This window comes from Cinclus cinclus, chromosome 24 (genome assembly GCF_963662255.1).
Source record: "Cinclus cinclus chromosome 24, bCinCin1.1, whole genome shotgun sequence".
NCBI lineage: Eukaryota > Metazoa > Chordata > Aves > Passeriformes > Cinclidae > Cinclus > Cinclus cinclus.
The window spans coordinates 3,708,462-3,733,820 of record NC_085069.1 but is presented as its reverse complement, the minus strand read 5'-3'; the positions used below and the strand labels follow the sequence as shown (position 1 = coordinate 3,733,820).

The window sequence follows — 25,359 nt, the reverse complement described above, 5'->3', positions numbered from 1 at the left end:
AGATTTGCCCGGCTGTTTGCAGCTTCATCGGCTGCTGGACACTAAAACGAGGAGAGCTCTGCAAGGCACCAGAGAAGGATGATCCTTGGAAACCTCAGTGGATTGAGTGAATTCAGACTCCTGGGTTTTTCTGGAACCTCTCCATATTACCCTTTGCTCTTTGTAGTTTTATTATCTCTTCATTTTCTCACCTGGATGGCGAACACAGTGATAGCTTTGGTAACAAACAGCGATAATCGCCTTCACACCCCGTTGTATTTCTTCCTCACTCAGCTGTCCTGTTGGGATATCTGCTATTTGTCTGTCATTATCCCAAGTATTCTCGAGAACCTGATGGTGGGAACAGTGAGTATTTCCAAGACAAGATGTGCAATGCAAATGTTTTCCTTCCTTTTCTTTGGAGTTGCTGAGTGTTTTCTCTTGGCCGCCATGTCCCTTGATGGTTATTTTGCAGTTTGCTGCCCCTTGCATTACACAATGATCATGAGCAGCAGGGTCTGCAGAAGCCTGGTTGTTGGAGCTTACATCTGTGGAACTGCTGTGGGCTTAGTTCACACCCTCATCACCTTCAGCTCACCCTTGTGTGGTTGTGCCATTGACCACTTCTTCTGTGAGATTCAGCCTCTCCTGGACCTGCTCTGTGGCAACACTCTCCCAAGTGAAATCCAGGTCATTGTGGTGGCTGTCTTTGCTATTCTGAGTCCTTTCTCACTGGTCATTTATTCCTGTATTCCTATCGTTTCCACAATTCTTCACATGGCATCAGCTGAGAGCCAGGAGAAGGCATTTTCCACTTGCTCCTCACAGCTCCTGGTTGTGACTGTTTTTTATGGCACTGCAGGCTCCATGTACCTGCGGCCAAAATACAGCTACTGTGCATCTGTGGATAAATTCCTCTCCCTTTCTTATTCTCTGGTGACTCCTTTATTGAATCCCATCATTTGCAGTTTGAGGAATAAGGAGGTGAAAGGAGCCCTGAAGGAAAAAATGGAGCAAACCTAAGTTAGTGTGGAAATGAAATTGAAGATTTGGGTTGTTCCAGGTGTTTGTGGTGGAATTTTTCACTCTAAATTCTTGTTCAGGAAAATCGATTTCCAGATCTACTTCAGCTATTGGGGAGGAAGGAGGGAGAAGAGTGGAGATTTTTAGCTCTAAGAGGGAGTGTTAGAAGCTATGTTAACATTTTGGAAGGGAATTTCTTCCACATACTTAAGAAATTCTTCAATAAACTTATTTTTTTCCTTTTCTTTTCCTTGCTATTTTTCAAAAGCTTGAAAATTGCGCTTTACATACTTCTGAATTTTTGAACCAAAGAGTAATATTCAAGAGCCTGACTTTACTGAAAGAACTGAAAAGAATGAGTTTTCACCTGTTTGCATTTATTTCCTGAAACTGTTTAGTAAATCTGTTTGGGGAAAGGAGAGGACATAGTTCAGGCAATAATGTGGAGCCCAAGAAATTACTGAGGACTGATTTTTAATTCTGAGATTGTTACTGGGGCAAAAAAAAAAAAAAAAAAAAAAAAAAAAAAGAGGTGTGCAAAATTGCATTCCTGCCCCACTGCCTCAAAGATATTTCTTCAATTTTAGAGTCATTGTTTTAAACATGTTAGACCAAGTGTAGGCCTTTGAAGTACTTAACCAATGTAATCTTCTGTAACTATTAATACAACTCTTTATATTAAATGCTCAAAGCTTAAATGATATTGGAAAGATAAGGACATGCATTACTCCTTAAATTAATCCTTCATTCCTGGAAATAAATGAAAATATAAATATCATAAAAGTACATGTCCTGGTTTAAAAGACAGCTGTTTGCTAAGGAAAGCAGAAGCTTCCCTTTGGACTGAAAAATGTGATCCTTCCTTCCTTCTTTCCTTCCGATTATTAGGATTTTGAAATTAAGGGAGCTCTCAGGCAAAGATATGGGGGTAGGAATAACAGTTCTTTACTAGTATATCTACCAAGACAAACAAGAACAACAGTAGCTATGAAATTAGCCACAAACAGACCAGTAACTCAGTCCCAGTGTTTTTTGGCTGCAGGCACCTTTTCCCTGAGCTGCAGTTCCCGGTGCTGGGGGCGGGCAGGTCCTGCAGAGCTGCAGGAGGGCTGGGGGTGATGGCAGAGCTGTCCCAGGGAGAGACAGAGAGAGATGGAGAGAGCTCTCCGCTCACGGTGTGGGTCCTGGGGCTCAGCAGAGTGCTGGAAGGTGGCAGGTTCCAGCGAGAAGGCAGCAGGGCAGGGTCCCACAGCAGTGAGGATGGCTCCCGGCGATGGCATGGCAGGAATGCAACACAGGCGGCGATCGTCCTTCTCGTCCCAACTCCAAGGGGGAAATGGGACCCAGGCCCAGCCTTCCGCTTCCTCTTCTGGATGTTTCAATCTCGCGGGGTGTCCTTCTTCTCTCTCTCCTCCCCCTTGTCACCAGGGCCCAGTCAACAGGTATCTTAGCATGACAATGGGGAAAATTCCACAGAGGGAAAAGGGAAAGAAACAACCCCCAACAGTACAGGGTTCTTAATTGGATGTCATATGAATTTTTATCTTGAGAGTTTGTAAATCCACAAAAAAATTATAAGGTATAATATTCTTTGCAGAAGCTTGACATCTTTGATTTTAATCACATCTTATTTTGTACCAAAAAAATTATTATAACAGAAAATGCTGTCTCATACTTTTAATTTTTTAAATTTCAAATGCATTACAAAAAGAATGCATTGTTTTTTGTCATATTGCTTTATTGGCATTAAAGTTTCTCCCCTAGTCATATATGCTAGACTCCTTACAGCAGCATTCCTAGAGAATTGCACAACTGTGTATATTATGAAAGAAGTGATGAAGAGGGGAAACCCAAGTAAAAAAGCAGTGGGGATAAGAAAAGTGTAATTCATAAAACAAAAAAACAAACAAAAAGCCCGCAACCAAACAAAAAAAATGGTAAAATATAGTTCAGTAAAATGAAAGTAAGCATTAAAAACCTGGGAAGTTTCAGTCTGGTAAACCACCAGGCCCAATACATTCTTGATTGATTATGCAAAATTTGTGAGTTCTCAAGTTTGTGGACAACACTAAATCAGAGGGAGTAGACAATGTGCCAAAGGGCCCCCATGTTTTAATGAATCCAGAGGAAGGCTGGATGAGTTCCTTGAACAGAGAGCCCAGCTCTAGGTGTCCAAACCAGGTGGGATTCAGCTGCCTCTTCATGGCTTGATTTTGGGGGAGCTGCATCCATGGATTCACACTTGCCCATATTAAGTGTCTGGAATCTGAGCCTGAAGGATGGTTTCTATCAAAATGGAAATTAGCACTTCTAGGGCAGGGATCTTGTGCTTCAGAAGGAGTCTTTGCAGATGAGTGCTGTCCTCATGGCCTGGAATAGCAGGCATGCAGAAGAACTTACAGGACTGAGTCCCCTCCAGGGGAAGCTGCGTGTTCCTGGTCTCTGCTGGGGAAGAAAGGCTGGTGGTACCTTGGACAGGATGAGAAAGCAGAGAGTCAATGATAAAAACAAAAATCAACCTCTCCTTCACTTCCTTTCTGACTGAAACTGTAAAACAAAGCTCAGAGAACTCACATTTGTGGGATCAGTATGGTGACGAGGATTTGCAAATCTCAGCTGTTTCAAGAGAGGTGTTTAGCCCTCAAGTTACCTGAAGATCTATGAACCCTGAGGCTCTGTGAATGATTTCATTTGCCCGTGACTACTTGCACCGAACAAAATGAGTCTGCTTTACAACAGAGCTTGGTCTCAGCTGATGCTAGAAATCTGACTGTGCAGTTGCCTCTTGAAGCAAGGTGCTCACTTTGAGAGAAAGTGTACAGGTGAAAAACTTGTCCTAATTCCTCCAATTGGAACAGATCTTCAGTATTGTTCCAGAAAACTCTGAATTACCCCACCTGATCTGATTTCAGGCTCCAGAGCACTGAATGGGAAAGCCTTACTGTGACAGACAGGAGAGCCAGGGGAGAATCAAACCAACCATGGTGCAGAATAAACACAACTAAATCCAGTGCAGAGTTCCAGCTCTGTGCCAGGATCCTTGTGCTGGTCTGGAGCACAGAGGTGCGGGACGGAAACATGAAAACACACGCTTGGGCTCACAGGAATATCCAGAGACAATTAATCATCCTTTCAGAATTTCACAGAAGAGGTTAAAAGTGTCCACACCTTGCTTATTTTCATCTTTTGAATGGAAAAGGGGATTTTGAATTTAGCTTTCTGTAAATGCTTTCATTGTATCTGCTTAAGTATAGCTGGAAGAAACCTGACTCCGTCTGGCAATAGAAGTATATGCTACTTGGGAATAATTGTCATAGGTTAAACACCCAGCAGATTGCACCAGTGATTCCTGCTGTCACTAGAATAGCCAGCCCGTGGAATTTTGTGACTCTCATGCCCTTGGTGCTCCAGAAAACATTGTAAACTCTAGATTGGCAGTAAATTGGCAGTAAAAACAAAATAAAATAAAACACAAAAACAAAAAGGCAGAAAAGACTGTAGTTCTTAAATCTGAGTAAGTCTTTTGTTTTGCACTGCACGTCTAGACATAATGCGGTGAAAAATTAGTTTTTCTAGATAGAAAGTTTTACATCTAGGTATTTCTAATACGTACTACATCTTTACAAGGGATATGCTAGACACTGAGCTCTCATTTTAAAATAGTGCAGTAAAGCATGCTAAATTCTCCAAACCAATAATTGCCATTTCAGATTTTGTCTGAATCAGGTTTTATTCTTTGCCCAGCCAGTGCCCTCTCTGCTCTTTGTCTTTCTTTCCATCTTCCTCTGTCCTTTCTCTCTGTCTGTCTAACTAGCTCTTTTTTGACATCACTTCCTTGCATTCCTTGGGCTTTCTCCTCTGTCTCCCACTGCTGCAGCTCTCCTTTCTCAGCGGAAGGTCCCAATGCTTTTGTCTGCCTCAGGCTCTGCAGCCACCCAGCCCGGGGCTGTTCACACCCTGCTTTGTGCCAGCCTTCTCAAGCCCCTCGGTACGGTTCTGTTTGCCAGCACTGCCGTGCCCTGCTCCTCAGCACCTCCCAGCCGGGCCCCTGTGTCCGCCTGAGCCCGGCACTCAGCTGCGCTTCTCCAGCCCTCGGCAGCTCCCGCCTCCCTGCTCCCCCTCTCTGCTGTGCTCACACCCGGCAGAGCAGCACAGATCCGCCCCGTGCCCCAGCCCTGGCTCGGGGCCCGCCAGGAGCCTCCACCCTGCTCCTCACCTGCACCAGGTGTGCTGTCACCTGAGCAATGGCCAAACAACCGGGAGCCTGCAGCAGCCACTCATTCCCTGACACTGCAGCTGATGCCTCCATGGGCTTCCTAAAAGCACAGGCCACACAAAGCCAAGGGAATCAAAAGCAGATATATCTACTGAATAAATAAATTCCATACATCAGTATCAATATCAATATCGATATCAATATCAATATCAATATCAATATCAATATCAATATCAATATTTATTGAAGGGCCTTCAGGAACATTTCAGGCAGACAAAGCCTCCCAGGGGCTACACTCCAAAATGGACCGTGGGTCACGGGTTCTCATCCTTTTCTAAGTTTGGTCCATTTGCCTATTGGAGGTTTATTTCCAATGACAGCTTCGGGTAATGAAGTCATTTACCTTCAGTTTGTTCACCCCCAACTCACTTTTGTTTCCATTTCCTGGGGCCTGAGGCAGTGAGGGGTCCTTGATTGCCAGGCCTGGGCAGGAATTGCTGTGTCTGAGCAGAATGGGGAAGCAGCAGCTCACACTGTGCATGGAGTTTGGAGTCACACGCAGAAGAATGGCAGGATTGCAAATCTGTGAGAAATACAAAAGCTACAATCCTGAGGCATCAGGGGTGAATAGCAACCAGCTGCCTCTTTGGAGCCCGAGGAACAGCAACTGCCTGCCGCAAGGCCCAAAAGCTTGTTGGTCAAATGCAGCAGGAACAAAAGTGCCTCCAGCCATCCTGAGTGGGAATGTGGCTAAAGCTGTGTCGGATCCAAGGCAGCCTGGAGGAAGGAGTGAATGTGAAGCTGCTGAAGAGCTGCCCAGGAGAGGCTGGGGCCCTGGCAGCCAAGGCTCACCCAGTGCAGCCTCTGGGGGTCCCTTTGGTGGGGCCAGCCCAGGGTCAGCCTGTGGGTGCACCTTGGGGGCACACCAAACTCACTGGAAAGGACCCTCTGAGAGCTTGGGTGCCTTGCACAGGAGTCTCACAGGCACAGGCCAGTGGAAGAACAGAGTGCAGTGGAACAGAAATGCCCGGCAGCCTGAGGGCCAGACACAAGTGTGACCTGGCTTGTGACAGCTCTGGGCAGGGCTCTGCTCACTGGGCTCTGTGCTCTGGGGAAGGAGTTCACTGATCCTTCACTCAGGGGAGGCCCTGCCAGCCAGTGAACCCCTGTGCATCAGAGGACAGGGGGAGTCCCAGTGACTGCCACCTGGGAGAGGAGCCATTTGGTTCCAGGGCCCAGGAGCCATGTGCTTCTGTGACCTCAAGGGGATCCATCCCTGTGTGCCCCCATGTCACTGAGGGGCAGCGATGTGGCACCTCTCCAGTGATTGTGACTCACCTGCCCAGGGCTCAGTATCCTGAGAGCAGGCTAACGTGTCAGCAGGTCTTCAGGATAGCTCAGCTTAGTCCTGTGCTACGCACCTCTCTGCCTTTCAAGCAGATTTATTCTTTACTGTCCCCTTCAGCTTTTGTCCTCTCACAGGTAATTATGATTTGACTCTTGGGATAGATCATAGAGGAAGGAGAGAAAAGTCTAGGCTGCTTATACCTTCCTAGCTGAAGGCTGAGCTGTTGCCCCTTCGTAGGCTGTCCACATACAGGCTAGGCTGGAGTTCTTCTTTGCTGATTCTCTTTTCTTTACTATAGCCTAGGATAGGTAAGTAAGGGGTGAGTGCAGTCTGAGGGGCTGGGCTCAGCCCAGAGGGGCAAAAAGCCCACCTTGGATACTGCAGGAAGGAGTGGGACAGAAGGAGAGCAGCAAAGGCTGTAGTTAAGTTAGTGGCTGAAAGCTGGTCACTCCTGCAGAGGAGGGAAAAGCCAGAGAGCTCTGCTGTTGATGCTGTGACAGCAGCAGGGCCTCCTCAGAGAAGGTAACATGCACTGGAGCACTTCAGAAGGACCTTTGAAGCTCCTGGGGCTCTGTCACTGATCACAAAGGGCTGAGCCTGCAGTTCAGCAGCTGGCTCAAGCACCACTGAAACTCTTGATGGCAAATGCTGTTCTTTCCATAGGTTGTATTTCTTTGGAGTTTTTATTCCTTTGGTGAGATGTAGTCATTTCTTTGCAATCAGGTGAGGGGATTGATGCTGATCCCTTCCTGGAGCACGTCCTTGGTCATCCAGAGCTTTGCCCACTGCTCCTGAGAGGGACGATGGCCACAACAGGGAACAATTCCTGTGAGTACCAGCTTCACTGGCAGCTTTGGACTTTGTGACTCCCCACAGACAGCTGACATGACTGGTGCTCAGATCCCAGAATGATGTGCTCACAAGCTAGAGTGAAGTCTGGGATGTTTGCTGAGAATAGCCAGACTGACCCAGGTTGTTTAGTCCCAGGAAAACACCTTTTGTCATGATGAAGAAGACTTTGAAACATCATTGCTCATAGGGAGGTCTGACAGGTCCTTGAGTTGCCTTTTGTGCTCAGTACTTGCTTGTTTTCAAGAAGTTCCAGTCAGTTAGAATCAGGGAAAGCTTGACCTGATAATCCAGTCTAGAGCTCTGGTGAGAAGGGAAGGTACCCTGAGGCCCAGAAATCAGAGCTGGGGCTTGTTGGACTCTTGGCAAAGTAAGCAGGGGAACAGACTTTTCCAAATCAGGAAATTCCAATGGCAGTGCTAGGCTTCCCCTGATAGTGAGTTGAAGGTTTGAGCTGGTTGTCCTGACATCTTGTGTAGAAAACGCAAAGTTTAAATATGCTTTCTTTCCTCGCCTCATCTCTTTCCAAATGGAATTTCTCTGCAGTCATCGCCGAGGGAATAGCTCCTCCAAAAAGGATCCTCTTCCCACCAGAGAAGATTTGCATGGTCTGGCAGCAGAGACAGAGTGCTGGAGCAGGCCTCTTCAATGTGGGCAACACGTGCTTCCTCAACGCTGTCCTGCAGTGCCTGACCTACACCCCCCCACTGGCCAACTACCTGCTGTCCCAAGAGCACAGCCAGGCCTGTGAGTGCTTTTAGGAGCATCTCCTGAAAATCTCTTCATCAAGTCCCAGATTCCCAGAATGTAAAATTTGTTTTCAGACAACAGCAGCCCTTTGTCAGCCCCATGAGTCTGTACTCTTTGAACACTGGAGCCTAGAACCCACTTGTCCTAGCCTGCTGCCTTACCCTTAATGAAAACACCTCTTTCTCCCTGGCAGTCTTTATTCCTGCAAGTTAAACCCTCTGTGCTTATTGCACAGAAAGCTCTTGGTTTGCCATCCCTCTCTGAACATTTTCTGCACACTAAAATGCCCTGGGACCATTGGGACTTTGGGAGGAGTGGAGTATTGGAGTGGAGTGGCAGTGCAAGAGGAGGAGTATCCCACTGCTGTGGATGTTTTGCTAACCTAAGGACCTTCCCTGTGTCCCTCTTCAGGTCACCAGCAGGGTTTCTGCATGATGTGCATCATGGAAGCACACGTGAACAAGGTCCTGCGTTCCCCTGTCAGTGCCATCCTGCCTTTGGCTGTCCTCAAGGTTTTCAAACGTAAGTCGTACCAGGTGCTTGAACAGGTTTCCTTCCCTCCTTCTATGAGAGAACTGAAACCTTCTTTCTTAGGCATAGGAGAACATTTGGAGCCCGGCAGGGAGGAAGATGCCCATGACTTCTTGTGCTGTACTGTCAATGCCATGCAGACAGCTTGTCTGAGTGAAAGCAGCGAGTAAGCACAAGCAAATCACCCTCACAAAGTTCTGAGCCCTTTGCACTGCTTGGTGTGCTCCCATCAAGGGAAACCTAAACCCTGGGCTTTCAGGCCAAGCAAAACTCTTGCCGGAGATAATGCTCTGTCTTCCCACTTGTTTCCAGCTTGGACCTCTCATCTCAATCCACTACCATTGTCTCTCAAATCTTTGGAGGCTTTCTGAGATCCAGAGGTATGTTTCCTCAACTCTTACTCTCTTTGACATTGCCTGTGTCCTTCTGTCTGCCTGTGCCTGACAGTTGGTCTGCTGGGACAGGTACAATGTGTAAATGGGCAGTGTCAGTCAGCTTCCCATTGCTGAGCATTTGGATTTTTCCTTCCAGTCACCTGCGTCAGCTGCAAAGCCGTTTCTGACTCCTACGAGGCCTTCCTGGATATCCCTTTAGATATCAGAGTAAGAAGCTTTTGCAGTTGTGCTTCAAGACATGCCAAGGCCCTTGCAGCTTTCCAGAGTCAGCACATTTGTCTTAAAAATGTGTGCTGTGAGCACAAGAGATCTTGGTGGTGGGTGGGAAGGGGAATGGATGGTGTCCTCCTGCAGAGGCCATGGCACTGGTCTCTCTGTAGGTGCTGTCTTTAAGCTGGTCGAGCAGCATTATCCTCTCTGCACCCTCACTATATCCTCATCCTCCTTTGCTTTGCCCTCCCCTAACACTTGTCTGGCTCCCAGGCCGATGGGTTGGGTTGTTTGCACCACTGATGCCCCTGCATAGTGTCATGAGTTGATGTGAGTGGTGTGGTGGTACGGGGAGGGAGCTCTTGATGGCTCCGGGAGCCTCTGGGACACAGGGAGATGTTCAGCATCCCACTCTCTTTCTGTCTCCTTCTGGACAGCTTCATGGTGGGTCTCTTCAGCATCAGCTGCAGGGGTTTGCTTGTCAGCTCGTGGGAGTTGTTTGGGTGAGGCAATTTCCTGCAGCTCAGTGTGCTCATTTGTCACTCTTGCAGACAGCCTCGACCCTCACTGCAGCTCTGGAGGACTTTGTGAGACCCGAGCACCTGGATGGTGAAAACTGCTACAAATGTAACACGTAAGATGATTACTAAGCACATATTACCAGGAGATCCTGTGTGAGGGAGTTGCATGTCATTGAGCAGAAGTCATCTTCTCATGGAGCTTTGCTGCACACAGAGGAGATGCAGCTTCTTTAAAATAGAGCAGGGAATAGCCTTAGAATAGCAAAAGCTGTGTGAGACAGGACAGGTTGCCTGGCCACCCTGGGGGAGGATTGGGTGCATTTCAGCACTGGGTTCTGTGCTTGGTTTCAAGGTGTAAGAAGAATGTTGCTGCCTTCAAGAAGTTCACAGTCCATTGCGCACCCAAGGTTCTCACGGTGTGTCTAAAAAGGTTTGACTGTTTCACCGGTAGGAAGATCAGCAAGGTTTGTACACAGCCGGTGTGCAGCTTTCTCTTCCTGGAGCAGATTTCCCTGAGCTTGTGCCAAGGCACTGGTGTTGGGTTAGTCATGTTCCCTTCTGGGGAGAGAATTCCCTTGGGAAGACAGGCAAGCGCTCTTCTCCAGCAGAGCTGCTTTGGCCAAGAACAGTTTCCTGCCACTCAAAGCATTACACCTTTGTGATGGTGTGCTTTATGGAAAACCAGCTGCTTGTGAGCCCCAAAGATGTATTTACACACCTCTGGCCCCTGGATGTGGCAGGCTATTCTGTGTCATAGGTCAGGGTCACTTCTGAGCCCTGCTGGTGTCTGTGCAGGTTGTGAAGTACCCCGAGTACCTGGATCTTCGCCCGTACATGTCCCAGGCAGAGGGAGAACCCCTCCGTTACTCCTTGTATGCTGTCCTGGTGCACAGTGGGGTCAGCTGTCATACAGGACACTATTTCTGCTACACAAAGGTAATCAGCAATGTCCTTCATTCCTTCCTTCCTTCCTTCCTTCCTTCCTTCCTTCCTTCCTTCCTTCCTTCCTTCCTTCCTGCCTTCCTTCCTTCCTTGCCAATGGGGAAAATGTGTGTGGGGAAGAGAAACTTTACTGTCGGTGTTACTGACAGCCAAGGTTTTGGGGCAGGAGATGTCTTGAGGGGCTGGACTGGATTTGTTTTGACATACTCTTTGTTAGGTAGTTTTCTGCCTGTGTTTTTGGTGAGAAACCATGCAGAGATCCTTGTCCTTTTTTTTTCACAGGCCAGCAATGGGCTGTGGTACCTGATGGATGATGAGTCTGTGGAGCTTCGTTGCCTTGACACAGCTCTCAGGCAGCAAGCCTACCTGCTGTTTTATGCCAGGTAATAAGCAGCATTCAGATGCGTTCAGAAGATGTTTCCTTTTCCCTGTCTATTGGTTTGCTTCTCATAGTGCAGAGAATGCAGAGATTTCTCACCAAAGGCAATTACTACCAGCTTCATTCAGTGCTGTGGAACCTGTGCTGCCCCAAGTCTGTCCTTCAGGCGGCTGCCCTGATGTAGCCTGCTACTTGCCTGCTCTGTGATGCTAGACTTTTGTAGAAAAGAGTGAGGGAACTTAAAGGGACCTGCCAGGAAAGATGGGGAGGGAGCCTTTATCAGGAAGGGTTGGACAGGATGAAGGGTATCAGTTTTCAGCTGACCCATTATGGCAGGTTTCCATGAGATATTAGGAAGAAATGCTTGAGTGGAAGGGTGGTGAGAGCATGGAACAGGCTGCCCAAAGAAGCTGTGGGTGCCCCATCCTTGGAGGTTTTCAAGGCCAGGGTGGACAGGGCTTGCAGAGGCCTTGTCTATTGTGAGGTATTCCTGTCCATGACAGCGGGGTGGCACAAAATGAGCATTAAGATCCCTTCCAACCCAAGCAAGCGTGTGAATTTTCACATGAGGGTCTAGAAGGTATAAAGATGAGGTTTATCTGAGATCGGAGTAGACTTGGTGAGAAGACTCTAGCTAAAATTTCCATTAGTGGCCTTGGTTAAATCTTCTCTCTGTCATACAAACCTCTCCAAGGAAATGAGCGAATCCCAGAGAGGGCTGCAAAAACAGCCCCAAACTGAGACCATTCTTTTCTTTTCTCCAGGTGTTCGGATCTGAAATTTGGAGAAAGGGCTTCTTCCTCACTGGCACCACCGTATGCCCCTTCCTTCCTTCCTCAGTGGGCAGCCAGCAGCGAGCAGGTGGCTCCTGTTGGCCCACAGGGCTTGCCTGGCAGCACGAAGGTAACTCTGGGGAGGAGGGTCAGTGCACTAGAGGAGCAGTGGATCTCCTTCTAGCATCTCAGCATTTCTCCTTTTCCCCCTCTCAACATGCAGCACTCTTCACAGCCACAGTGCTGCCTCTTCTCCAAGCACCCCGGCTGCCTCCATCCCATTTGTGCCCCTTTGGCCCTTTGGCCTTGGCAGCCCTCCAGAAGAGCCTTTAGGAGGCTCAGAAAGGCCCCCTCCCAGAACTCCTGGGAGTTCCCCACTGACTCTGGTCCTTTCAGGAGAGAAGGGCAGGAACTCTCCACAGCTCTCTTTGCAGGACATGGCCCTGGGCATGGAAGGCACTGGCAGGGAGCAGGACCGGAGCAGATCCCCGCTGTCGGGCAGGGATGGCCACAGCTGCTCTGGGGTCAGCACGGACTGGGACCACACAGCAGGGAGGAGAACGGGCCCTCCGAGTTTTGGCGCCACTGCCAGGGATGGTGAAGCTTCAGGACCTTCCAACAGGAGCTTGCAGTGTGCTCCTGGCCCCGGGGTTGCTCAGGAGCAGGTCCTGCTGAGGCGGAGGGACATGAGCAGATCCGTGCAGGGCAGCTACAACCTCTGCAGCCCCTCTGTGCAGCACAAAGACTACGAGCCCTCAGCGAGGAAAAGGAGGAGGCTGACAACAAATTCCCCATGTTTTGATGAAATCCCTGTGGATAGAGCAGCTCCAGGGCCCCCCAGCTCCCGCTTGAAGCAGGCTCCCAAGCTCGGGGCTGCTCGGAGGCAAACCCGAGCGAGGTGCAGAGAGCAGAGGAGATCCCCACGGCGGGGCTCTGACCTGCACGGCCGCTTTGTGCAGTGCACAGACGAGCAGCACCCCTCTGTGAGCAAGAGGAAGAGGAGGAGAACAAGTTCTCCCCATTGTGACAGAGCCCCAGGGGATAATGCAGCTTCAGGGCCCTCCAACACCAGCTTCAAGCAGGCTCCTGTGCTCAGGGCTGCTCAGGAGCAATCCCAAGCGAGGCTGAGGGAGCGGAGGAGATCCCCAGAGCTGGGCTATGATCTCCACAGCCGGTTTGTGCAGCACGCAGCCCAGCGCCCTTCGGCGAGGAAGAGGAGGGTGCCCATGGCCTAGAGGGGCACGTCTGAGAAGAGCTCGGGGCACTCTGGGAGTGCTGCAGTCAGATTTTGGCCCTGGCTGAAGCAGAAGGGAAGATGAGCATTGAGTTTGTTAGCACAGGTTTCCTTGTTTTCTTCTCAAAGATGAAGAAGCAGTTGGTTTATATGGTGGATGATGCTTGTGACTAGAGTAATAGGCTTTAATTAGAATTCTTCATTCCACAGTGTAGATAGTTTTTGCTGCTAATATAGGTCAGTAGTTGAAATCAATATTGAAGCAATTTTTTAATTAAAGCTAGAAAAATAAATGTTAAGTACAGACTGATATTACCCTTGCCAATGTCTCTTTTTCTCAGTCTCAAGGTGAAATCTTGCTGGGTGTCCCCACTCAAAGGAGGAATCTCCAGCCACATTCTGAGAAGGGGAAGGGGGGTTAGACATCTGTCCTGTTGAAGAGTGGGGCTTTTCCAGAGTGAAGTGATGGACTGTGAGTGTCACAGTGCTCAGGGAGCTGTGCCAGCTGGGGCAGGATGCTCTGCCTGAGCAGGGATACAGCAGCTCCAGCTGTGTCCTGTCTACACCTTAGCAGGAATGGCTTGAGCAAGGAGGGCCTCCTGTTTGTAGTGTTAAAGAATGCTGAGACCAGCTTGACCAAACTATCATGTCACCACTGTCACTGAAAACATCAGGATAAATTAAGCTCTCTAATGCTACTTTTAGTGTCAGGAAGCACACATTCCTTTCTTAGAGTGCCCTTCTGGGCAACTCCTCCCACTTTATATTCCAGGCATGATGCTGTGTGGTGTGGATGTCCCTCTGGGCAGTTCAGGTCACCTGTCCCAGCTGTGCTCTCTGCCAGTTTCTTTTGTGAGCCTCCTCACAGGCAGAGCAGAAGATGAGAAAACAAAATGTCCCTGACTCAGGACAAACGTGACTGAGCAAAACCCCAAACTTCAGCGTATTATCAACACCATTCTCATTGCAAATCCAGAACACAGCACTGTAAGAGCTACCGAAATAAAGAAATTAACTCTACCCTGTCTGAAATGAGAACAGTGGCATTCCAGCACAATTGCTGAATTACCTTTGTTAGTTCCCTCTTTATCTCTGGGTTCTGCACAGTGTCCATGTGGTTCAGAAATTCTACATTCCTTGCGTCCAGCTTCAGCCATAAAATGCCTCTTCCAGGTCTGAGACCATTGATGAATATCAAGGTTAATTACAGTTGTTTTAGCAAAACGTAAAGCTTCAGGGCTTTTCCCAAGCTGTGTTCCCACTAGAGCAGCTTATGGCAAACCTTGCTAAATGTTGGCTACAGTGGCATATGACAGAGTGGAAAATTACACGGCTCATGATTAATTAAAAGAAGTAATTAGAAAACTGAATTAAAAGAATGAATTAGAAAAGGTATTTGTAAAGTTCTATCATTTCCAACACCATGAGGACATGCAAACAGAGAATCCCTGATCTGAGGGCAGGAGCAGCAAGGATGTCCAGGCCTTCACATGGAAGTGAGAGTCAGACGGGTCACATGGGAGAAACCAAAATGGTGCTAGTACCTTCTTCAGCAGCAAAGCCTATTTTGTTGAATAGACCTGCCAAAACCTAATGTAAAAATGTATCAGAGGCAGCCAGTCAGGTTATGCTATAGAAGGGCAGTCCCACTTTTGCATGGCAAGGATTTCTAGCATACCTCCCTAAGGTGTGTGAATATCCCTCCCTTGAGCAGGGAAAGCCCTGAAGGTCACTTCTCATGGCTGAGCAAAATAGGTTTGCTCATGGTTGTTGGATGAGTGACATCAATCTCTATGTAATTGTTTTGCCTGATTTCATAGAATTGCTTCTCTGTTGCTTCCAAGATAGTGCACTATACTGTAACACTAGTAGTTAGTTAGGGTGTGTTACTATGCTAGTTCCACTATGTTAGTTATGTTAGTAAGGCTGCTGATGCTATGTAACAAATACTTGTGATCAAGTTATTTTGCTTAATGATTGCAATCAATTTAAATGAATTCTTAATTTTATTTATATCAATAGATTTGGTTTGCCGTCTTTAATCCCACGGGGCAACGTTGTATACAGGCTCAATTACACCTCTGTAACCCTTTGCATAGAAACTGTTGAAGAGTCTGGGGCTGGGCTAGGACCCAGCTGCATGCAGACTTCTCTCTGAGGAGTTTAGAAAACAAAAGTGTCCTTCCTGTACCTGCTGACTTGACAGGAGGGCTTCTGTAGCAAACTTTGTCTGGAGTGGGTCTGTTCTCCACTCACTGATAACTTTTGCAAGGAGCAGGGAGTTGGACTGGATGAGCATTATGGGTCCCTTCCCACGTGAGATATTCGATGATCTGATGATTCTATTACATGGTGGAAGGGGAAAGGGATTTTCTTTTTGCCACCATGGAAGTTGGGAGAAGTATTAGTAAAAACACTGGTAAAGGGAGGGCTGCAGGGAGCAGTATCACCTTCCATCACTAAATTGGACTAGGATTTCATAAAATTAAATGAAGACCAACAGCCATGCCTGGCCTTGCTTATTGAGCCTTCTCCCAAGCACAATGGGAATATCTGCTGGTAGTGGATAACATTGAGTGAGTTGGTCTGTGCTGTGAAAGATGGTCTGACTGCTTGGTGGGCACATCTGTCAAATAAATCTTAGCCAAAGAAATAATTGGAATGCTAAATCCTTGTTTGCTGCAGCAGATGTGGCAAAGAAAGTGGGTGATTTTTGGTTGGTTGGTTGGATGGGGATTATTGTTGTTGCTGGTGTTCTTTTAATCTTTCTGATTAATGACAAACCTTCGGAAGAAGGAGTAGGGGAACCTAGATGTTAATTTGTGGGCAAGAATGATCTTCTTGGTGCAACTTTCTCCCAAAGTATATGTGAGGACTGGATCAATACACACTCCTTTGTCTTGGGTTCCTCTGCAGCAGAGTCACTGATGGTGTGACCCAGAAATGAAATATGGGTACAGACACCCAAATGGTTTAAAGTGGGCATGTTTCAGCAGACTGTAGTACACAGTAGCAGAAGCAGGGGAAGTATCTGGCAGCAGAGGATCATAAAGCCAAGGAGGATTAGCAGTGCCTTAGCAAAACCTATAGCCTGCATACTTCTTCATGATACCCTAAAAAGGGTCCTTCAAATCTGCGAGCGATGAGGTATGCCAGGAAATAGATCAAGGTAAACTAATTTTTAGTTGTAATGATCTGGACATCAACAGGGAAATAAAAATTAAGATTGGCAATGAGTGAATCTTTTCTCCCTTATCCCCAAGTGAATGTGGGCTGCATCTTTGTTTCACCTTCAAATTTTGCTGAGAAAGCATAAGTATGGTAAGCCTGTGTGGCAACTCTGTCATTAATCTGGCTGCATTATGAAGTAATAGTAATTACTGCAAAGTAAAACCAGATCTTGATATTTGTGTGGGATATCTGGGTTTATATAGAAATCATTTGCAAGTTCTGTAAAACTAGAGGTGGCTGTGAATCAGCTCATACACGTGCATCATATTTATCCAACCTCTTAACAACTATTCCTTATTGCTCCAATCAGCACTAGCCAGTCTCAGTGGACTTTATATAGATGTAGTATAAAGAGCTGTGGACAAACCTCTCTTCTGCTTCACTGCACAGTGCTCAGAGTTGAAAGTTTTCCTGGAGACCTCAACATTTAGGGTGTTTTTCCTATCCTCTCTCTTCTTCTACCACACTCCACAACAGGAGAAACTACCTTTGTTATATTCAAATGGTGCAACTGATGATTTTTGAGACTTGAACTGATTAGTCCATGAAAAGATCTCTGCCACAACAAGTTTCCTTTTTCTACAGAGTAAAAGTGGTAGCTGAGCGTTTGAAGAGAGTGGTGAATATACAGCCTTTGAAGGCAATGCTATGAAAGAAGAATCAGTCAAAAATAGACAGAAACAAAACGCATAAGACTGCCTCATTTTCTTTCGAAGCTTTTATAATCTTTTCAGAAGATCTTCTCAAAATCTGAGTAGTATCTAAATTCCAGTCCTCTTTCTGTCTGTTCAAGCAGGCAGTTGTATTCTGACTGCAGATTTGCCCGGCTGTTTGCAGCTTCATCGGCTGCTGGACACTAAAACGAGGAGAGCTCTGCAAGGCACCAGACAAGGATGATCCTTGGGAACCTCAGTGGATTGAGTGAATTCAGACTCCTGGGTTTTTCTGGAACCTCTCCTTTACACCCTTTGCTCTTTCTAGTTTTATTATCTCTTCATATTCTCACCTTGATGGCGAACACAGTGATAGCTTTGATAACAAACAGTGATAATCGCCTTCACACCCCGATGTATTTCTTCCTCACTCAGCTGTCCTGTTGGGATATCTGCTATTTGTCTGTCATTATCCCAAGTATTCTCGAGAACCTGATGGTGGGAACTGTGCGTATTTCCAAGACAAGATGTGCAATGCAAATGTTTTCCATCCTTTTCTTTGGAGTTGCTGAGTGTTTTCTCTTGGCGGCCATGTCCCTTGATGGTTATTTTGCAGTTTGCTCCCCCTTGCATTTCACAATTATCATGAGCAGCAGGGTCTGCAGAAGCCTGGTTGTTGGAGCTTACATCTGTGGAACTGCTGAGGGCTTAGTTCACACCCTCATCACCTTCAGCTCACCCTTGTGTGGTTGTGCCATTGACCACTTCTTCTGTGAGATTCAGCCTCTCCTGGACCTGCTCTGTGGCAACACTCTCCCAAGTGAAATCCAGGTCATTGTGGTGGCTGTCTTTGCTATTCTGAGTCCTTTCTCACTGGTCATTTATTCCTGTATTCCTATCGTTTCCGCAATTCTTCACATGGCATCAGCTGAGAGCCAGGAGAAGGCCTTTTCCACTTGCTCCTCACAGCTCCTGGTTGTGACTGTTTTTTATGGCACTGCAGGCTCCATGTACCTGCGGCCAAAATACAGCTACTGTGCATCTGTGGATAAATTCCTCTCCCTTTCTTATTCTCTGGTGACTCCTTTATTGAATCCCATCATTTGCAGTTTGAGGAATAAGGAGGTGAAAGGAGCCCTGAAGGAAAAAATGGAGCAAACCTAAGTTAGTGTGGAAATGAAATAGAAGATTTGGGTTGTTCCAGGTGTTTGTGGTGGAATTTTTCACTCTAAATTCTTGTTCAGGAAAATCAATTTCCTGATCTACTTCAGCTATTGGGGAGGAAGGAGGGAGAAGAGTGGAGATTTTTAGCTCTAAGAGGGAGTGTTAGAAGCTATGTTAACATTTTGGAAGGGAATTTCTTCCACATACTTAAGAAATTCTTCAAGAAACTTATTTTTTTCCTTTTCTTTTCCTTGCTATTTTTCAAAAGCTTGAAAATTGTGCTTTACATACTTCTGAATTTTTGAACCAAAGAGTAATATTCAAGAGCCTGACTTTACTGAAAGAACTGAAAAGAATTAGTTTTCACCTGTTTGCATTTATTTCCTGAAAATGTTTAGTAAATCTGTTGGGGGAAAGGAGAGGACAGAATTCAGGCAACAATGTGGAGCCCAGGATATTATTGAGTACTGATTTTAATTCTGAGATTGTTACTGGGGCAAAAAAAAAAAAAAAAAAAAAAAAAAGAGGTGTGCAAAATTGCATTCCTGCCCCACTGCCTCAAAGATATTTCTTCAATTTTAGAGTCATTGTTTTAAAAATGTTAGACCAAGTGTAGGCCTTTGAAGTACTTAACCACTGTAATCTTCTCTAACTATTAATACAACTCTTTATATTAAATGCTCAAAGCTTAAATGATATTGGAAAGATAAGGACATGCATTACTCCTTAAATTAATCCTTCATTCCAGGAAATCACTGAAAATATAAATATCATAAAAGTACATGTCCTGGTTTAAAAGACAGCTGTTTGCTAAGGAAAGCAGAAGCTTCCCTTTGGACTGAAAAATGTGACCCTTCCTTCCTTCTTTCCTTCCGATTATTAGGATTTTGAAATTAAGGGAGCTCTCAGGCAAAGATATGGGGGTAGGAATAACAGTTCTTTACTAGTATATCTACCAAGACAAACAAGAACAACAGCAGCTATGAAATTAGCCACAAACAGACCAGTAACTCAGTCCCAGTGTTTTTTGGCTGCAGGCACCTTTTCCCTGAGCTGCAGTTCCCGGTGCTGGGGGCGGGCAGGTCCTGCAGAGCTGCAGGAGGGCTGGGGGTGATGGCAGAGCTGTCCCAGGGAGAGACAGAGAGAGATGGAGAGAGCTCTCCGCTCACGGTGTGGGTCCTGGGGCTCAGCAGAGTGCTGGAAGGTGGCAGGTTCCAGCGAGAAGGCAGCAGGGCAGGGTCCCACAGCAGTGAGGATGGCTCCCGGCGATGGCATGGCAGGAATGCAACACAGGCGGCGATCGTCCTTCTCGTCCCAACTCCAAGGGGGAAATGGGACCCAGGCCCAGCCTTCCGCTTCCTCTTCTGCACGTTTCAATCTCGCGGAGTGTCCTTCTTCTCTCTCTCCTCCCCCTTGTCACCAGGGCCCAGTCAACAGGTATCTTAGCATGACAATGGGGAAAATTCCACAGAGGGAAAAGGGAAAGAAACAACCCCCAACAGTACAGGGTTCTTAATTGGATGTCATATGAATTTTTATCTTGAGCGTTTGTAAATCCACAAAAAAATTATAAGGTATAATATTCTTTGCAGAAGCTTGACATCTTTGATTTTAATCACATCTTATTTTGTACCAAAAAATTTATTATAACAGAAAATGCTGTCTCATACTTTTAATTTTTTAAATTTCAAATGCATTACAAAAAGAATGCATTGTTTTTTGTCATATTGCTTTATTGGCATTAAAGTTTCTCCCCTAGTCATATATGCTAGACTCCTTACAGCAGCATTCCTAGAGAATTGCACAACTGTGTATATTATGAAAGAAGTGATGAAGAGGGGAAACCCAAGTAAAAAAAGCAGTGGGGATAAGAAAAGTGTAATTCATAAAACAAAAAACAAACAAAAAGCCCCCAACCAAAGAAAAAAAATGGTAAAATATAGTTCAGTAAAATGAAAGTAAGCATTAAAAACCTGGGAAGTTTCAGTCTGGTAAACCACCAGGCCCAATTCTTTCTTGATTGATTATGCAAAATTTGTGAGTTCTCAAGTTTGTGGACAACACTAAATCAGAGGGAGTAGACAATGTGCCAAAGGGTCCCCATGTTTTAATGAATCCAGAGGAAGGCTGGATGAGTTCCTTGAACAGAGAGCCCAGCTCTAGGTGTCCAAACCAGGTGGGATTCAGCTGCCTCTTCATGGCTTGATTTTGGGGGAGCTGCATCCATGGATTCACACTTGCCCATCTTAAGTGTCTGGAATCTGAGCCTGAAGGATGGTTTCTATCAAAATGGAAATTAGCACTTCTAGGGCAGGGATCTTGTGCTTCAGAAGGACTCTTTGCAGATGAGTGCTGTCCTCATGGCCTGGAATAGCAGGCATGCAGAAGAACTTACAGGACTGAGTCCCCTCCAGGGGAAGCTGCGTGTTCCTGGTCTCTGCTGGGGAAGAAAGGCTGGTGGTACCTTGGACAGGATGAGAAAGCAGAGAGTCAATGATAAAAACAAAAATCAACCTCTCCTTCACTTCCTTTCTGACTGAAACTGTAAAACAAAGCTCAGAGAACTCACATTTGTGGGATCAGTATGGTGACGAGGATTTGCAAATCTCAGCTGTTTCAAGAGAGGTGTTTAGCCCTCAAGTTACCTGAAGATCTATGAACCCTGAGGCTCTGTGAATGAATTCATTTTCCCAAGACTACTTGCACGGAACAAAATGAGTCTGCTTTACAGCAGAGCTTGGTCTCAGCTGATGCTAGAAATCTGACTGTGCAGTTGCCTCTTGAAGCAAGGTGCTCACTTTGAGAGAAAGTGTACAGGTGAAAAACTTGTCTTAATTCCTCCAGTTGGAACAGATCTTCAGTATTGTTCCAGAAAACTCTGAATTACCCCACCTGATCTGATTTCAGGCTCCAGACCACTGAACGGGAAAGCCTTACTGTGACAGACAGGAGAGCCAGGGGAGAATCAAACCAACCATGGTGCAGAATAAACACAACTAAATCCAGTGCAGAGTTCCAGCTCTGTGCCAGGATCCTTGTGCTGGTCTGGAGCACAGAGGTGCGGGACGGAAACATGAAAACACACGCTTGGGCTCACAGGAATATCCAGAGACAATTAATCATCCTTTCAGAATTTCACGGAAGAGGTTAAAAGTGTCCACACCTTGCTTATTTTCATCTTTTGAATGGAAAAGGGGATTTTGAATTTAGCTTTTTGGAAATGCTTTCATTGTATCTGCTTAAGAATAGCTGGAAGAAACCTGACTCCGTCTGGCAATAGAAGCATATGCTACTTGGGAATAATTGTCATAGGTTAAACACCCGGCAGATTGCACCAGTGATTCCTGCTGTCACTAGAATAGCCAGCCCGTGGAATTTTGTGACTCTCATGCCCTTGGCGCTCCAGAAAACATTGTAAACTCTAGATTGGCAGTAAATTGGCAGTAAAAACAAAATAAAATAAAACACAAATACAAAAAGGCAGAAAAGACTGTAGTTCTTAAATCTGAGTAAGTCTTTTGTTTTGCACTGCACGTCTAGACATAAAGCGGTGAAAAATTAGTTTTTCTAGATAGAAAGTTTTACATCTTGGTATTTCTAATACGTACTTCATCTTTACAAGGGATATGCTAGACACTGAGCTCTCATTTTAAAATAGTGCAGTAAAGCATGCTAAATTCTCCAAACCAATAATTGCCATTTCAGATTTTGTCTGAATCAGGTTTTATTCTTTGCCCAGCCAGTGCCCTCTCTGCTCTTTGTCTTTCTTTCCATCTTCCTCTGTCCTTTCTCTCTGTCTGTCTAACTAGCTCTTTTTTGACATCACTTCCTTGCATTCCTTGGGCTTTCTCCTCTGTCTCCCACTGCTGCAGCTCTCCTTTCTCAGCGGAAGGTCCCAATGCTTTTGTCTGCCTCAGGCTCTGCAGCCACCCAGCCCGGGGCTGTTCACACCCTGCTTTGTGCCAGCCTTCTCAAGCCCCTCGGTACGGTTCTGTTTGCCAGCACTGCTGTGCCCTGCTCCTCAGCACCTCCCAGCCGGGCCCCTGTGTCCGCCTGAGCCCGGCACTCAGCTGCGCTTCTCCAGCCCTCGGCAGCTCCCGCCTCCCTGCTCCCCCTCTCTGCTGTGCTCACACCCGGCAGAGCAGCACAGATCCGCCCCGTGCCCCAGCCCTGGCTCGGGGCCCGCCAGGAGCCTCCACCCTGCTCCTCACCTGCACCAGGTGTGCTGTCACCTGAGCAATGGCCAAACAACCGGGAGCCTGCAGCAGCCACTCATTCCCTGACACTGCAGCTGATGCCTCCATGGGCTTCCTAAAAGCACAGGCCACACAAAGCCAAGGGAATCAAAAGCAGATATATCTACTGAATAAATAAATTCCATACATCAATATCAATATCAATATCAATATCAATATCAATATCAATATCAATATCAATATCAATATTTATTGAAGGGCCTTCAGGAACATTTCAGGCAGACAAAGCCTCCCAGGGGCTACACTCCAAAATGGACCGTGGGTCACGGCTTCTCATCCTTTTCTCAGTTTGGTCCATTTGCCTATTGGAGGTTTATTTCCAATGACAGCTTCGGGAATTGAAGTCATTTACCTTCAGTTTGTTCACCCCCAACTCACTTTTGTTTCCATTTCCTGGGGCATGAGGCAGTGAGGGGTCCTTGATTGCCAGGCCTGGGCAGGAATTGCTGTGTCTGAGCAGAATGGGGAAGCAGCAGCTCACACTGTGCATGGAGTTTGGAGTCACACGCATAAGAATGGCAGGATTGCAAATCTATGAAAAATACAAAAGCTACAATCCTGAGGCATCAGGGGTGAATAGCAACCAGCTGCCTCTTTGGAGCCCGAGGAACAGCAACTGCCTGCCGCAAGGCCCAAAAGCTTGTTGGTCAAATGCAGCAGGAACAAAAGTGCCTCCAGCCATCCTGAGTGGGAATGTGGCTAAAGCTGTGTCTGATCCAAGGCAGCCTGGAGGAAGGAGTGAATGTGAAGCTGCTGAAGAGCTGCCCAGGAGAGGCTGGGGCCCTGGCAGCCAAGGCTCACCCAGTGCAGCCTCTGGGGGTCCCTTTGGTGGGGCCAGCCCAGGGTCAGCCTGTGGGTGCACCTTGGGGGCACACCAAACTCACTGGAAAGGACCCTCTGAGAGCTTGGGTGCCTTGCACAGGAGTCTCACAGGCACAGGCCAGTGGAAGAACAGAGTGCAGTGGAACAGAAATGCCCGGCAGCCTGAGGGCCAGACACAAGTGTGACCTGGCTTGTGACAGCTCTGGGCAGGGCTCTGCTCACTGGGCTCTGTGCTCTGGGGAAGGAGTTCACTGATCCTTCACTCAGGGGAGGCCCTGCCAGCCAGTGAACCCCTGTGCATCAGAGGACAGGGGGAGTCCCAGTGACTGCCACCTGGGAGAGGAGCCATGTGGTTCCAGGGCCCAGGAGCCATGTGCTTCTGTGACCTCAAGGGGATCCATCCCTGTGTGCCCCCATGTCACTGAGGGGCAGCGATGTGGCACCTCTCCAGTGATTGTGACTCACCTGCCCAGGGCTCAGTATCCTGAGAGCAGGCTAACGTGTCAGCAGGTCTTCAGGATAGCTCAGCTTAGTCCTGTGCTACGCACCTCTCTGCCTTTCAAGCAGATTTATTGTTTACTGTCCCCTTCAGCTTTTGTCCTCTCACAGGTAATTATGATTTGACTCTTGGGATAGATCATAGAGGAAGGAGAGAAAAGTCTAGGCTGCTTATACCTTCCTAGCTGAAGGCTGAGCTGTTGCCCCTTCGTAGGCTGTCCACATACAGGCTAGGCTAGAGTTCTTCTTTGCTGATTCTCTTTTCTTTACTATAGCCTAGGATAGGTAAGTAAGGGGTGAGTGCAGTCTGAGGGGCTGGGCTCAGCCCAGAGTGGCAAAAAGCCCACCTTGGAAACTGCAGGAAGGAGTGGGACAGAAGGAGAGCAGCAAAGGCTGTAGTTAAGTTAGTGGCTGAAAGCTGGTCACTCCTGCAGAGGAGGGAAAAGGCAGAGAGCTCTGCTGTTGATGCTGTGACAGCAGCAGGGCCTCCTCAGAGAAGGTAACATGCACTGGAGCACTTCAGAAGGACCTTTGAAGCTCCTGGGGCTCTGTCACTGATCACAAAGGGGTGAGCCTGCACTTCAGCAGCTGGCTCAAGCACCACTGAAACTCTTGATGGCAAATGCTGTTCTTTCCATAGGTTGTATTTCTTTGGAGTTTTTATTCCTTTGGTGAGATGTAGTCATTTCTTTGCAATCAGGTGAGGGGATTGATGCTGATCCCTTCCTGGAGCACGTCCTTGGTCATCCAGAGCTTTGCCCGCTGCTCCTGAGAGGGACGATGGCCACAACAGGGAACAATTCCTGTGAGTACCAGCTTCACTGGCAGCTTTGGACTTTGTGACTCCCCACAGACAGCTGACATGACTGGTGCTCAGATCCCAGAAGGATGTGCTCACAAGCTAGAGTGAAGTCTGGGATGTTTGCTGAGAATAGCCAGACTGACCCAGGTTGTTTAGTCCCAGGAAAACACCTTTTGTCACGATGAAGAAGACTTTGAAACATCATTGCTCATAGGGAGGTCTGACAGGTCCTTGAGTTGCCTTTTGTGCTCAGTACTTGCTTGTTTTCAAGAAGTTCCAGTCAGTTAGAATCAGGGAAAGCTTGACCTGATAATCCAGTCTAGAGCTCTGGTGAGAAGGCAAGGTACCCTGAGGCCCAGAAATCAGAGCTGGGGCTTGTTGGACTCTTGGCAAAGTAAGCAGGGGAACAGACTTTTCCAAATCAGGAAATTCCAATGGCAGTGCTAGGCTTCCCCTGATAGTGAGTTGAAGGTTTGAGCTGGTTGTCCTGACAGCTTGTGTAGAAAACTCAAAGTTTAAATATGCTTTCTTTCCTCGCCTCATCTCTTTCCAAATGGAATTTCTCTGCAGTCATCGCCGAGGGAATAGCTCCTCCAAAAAGGATCCTCTTCCCACCAGAGAAGATTTGCATGGTCTGGCAGCAGAGACAGAGTGCTGGAGCAGGGCTCTTCAATGTGGGCAACACGTGCTTCCTCAACGCTGTCCTGCAGTGCCTGACCTACACCCCCCCACTGGCCAACTACCTGCTGTCCCAAGAGCACAGCCAGGCCTGTGAGTGCTTTT

At 47.1% G+C, this 25,359-nt stretch overlaps 1 protein-coding gene across 1 annotated transcript; it reads left to right on the top strand.

Annotated features, from left to right (window-relative positions):
* Window positions 1–291: 291 nt before the first annotated feature.
* LOC134053256 (olfactory receptor 10C1-like) lies at window positions 292–918 on the top strand (the record flags this gene model as incomplete). The annotated part of the gene is made up of 1 exon (XM_062508152.1): window positions 292–918. A coding segment is annotated over one exon (627 nt), but the record flags the coding sequence as incomplete, so codon positions are not given.
* Between the last annotated feature and the right edge of the window lie 24,441 nt (window positions 919–25,359).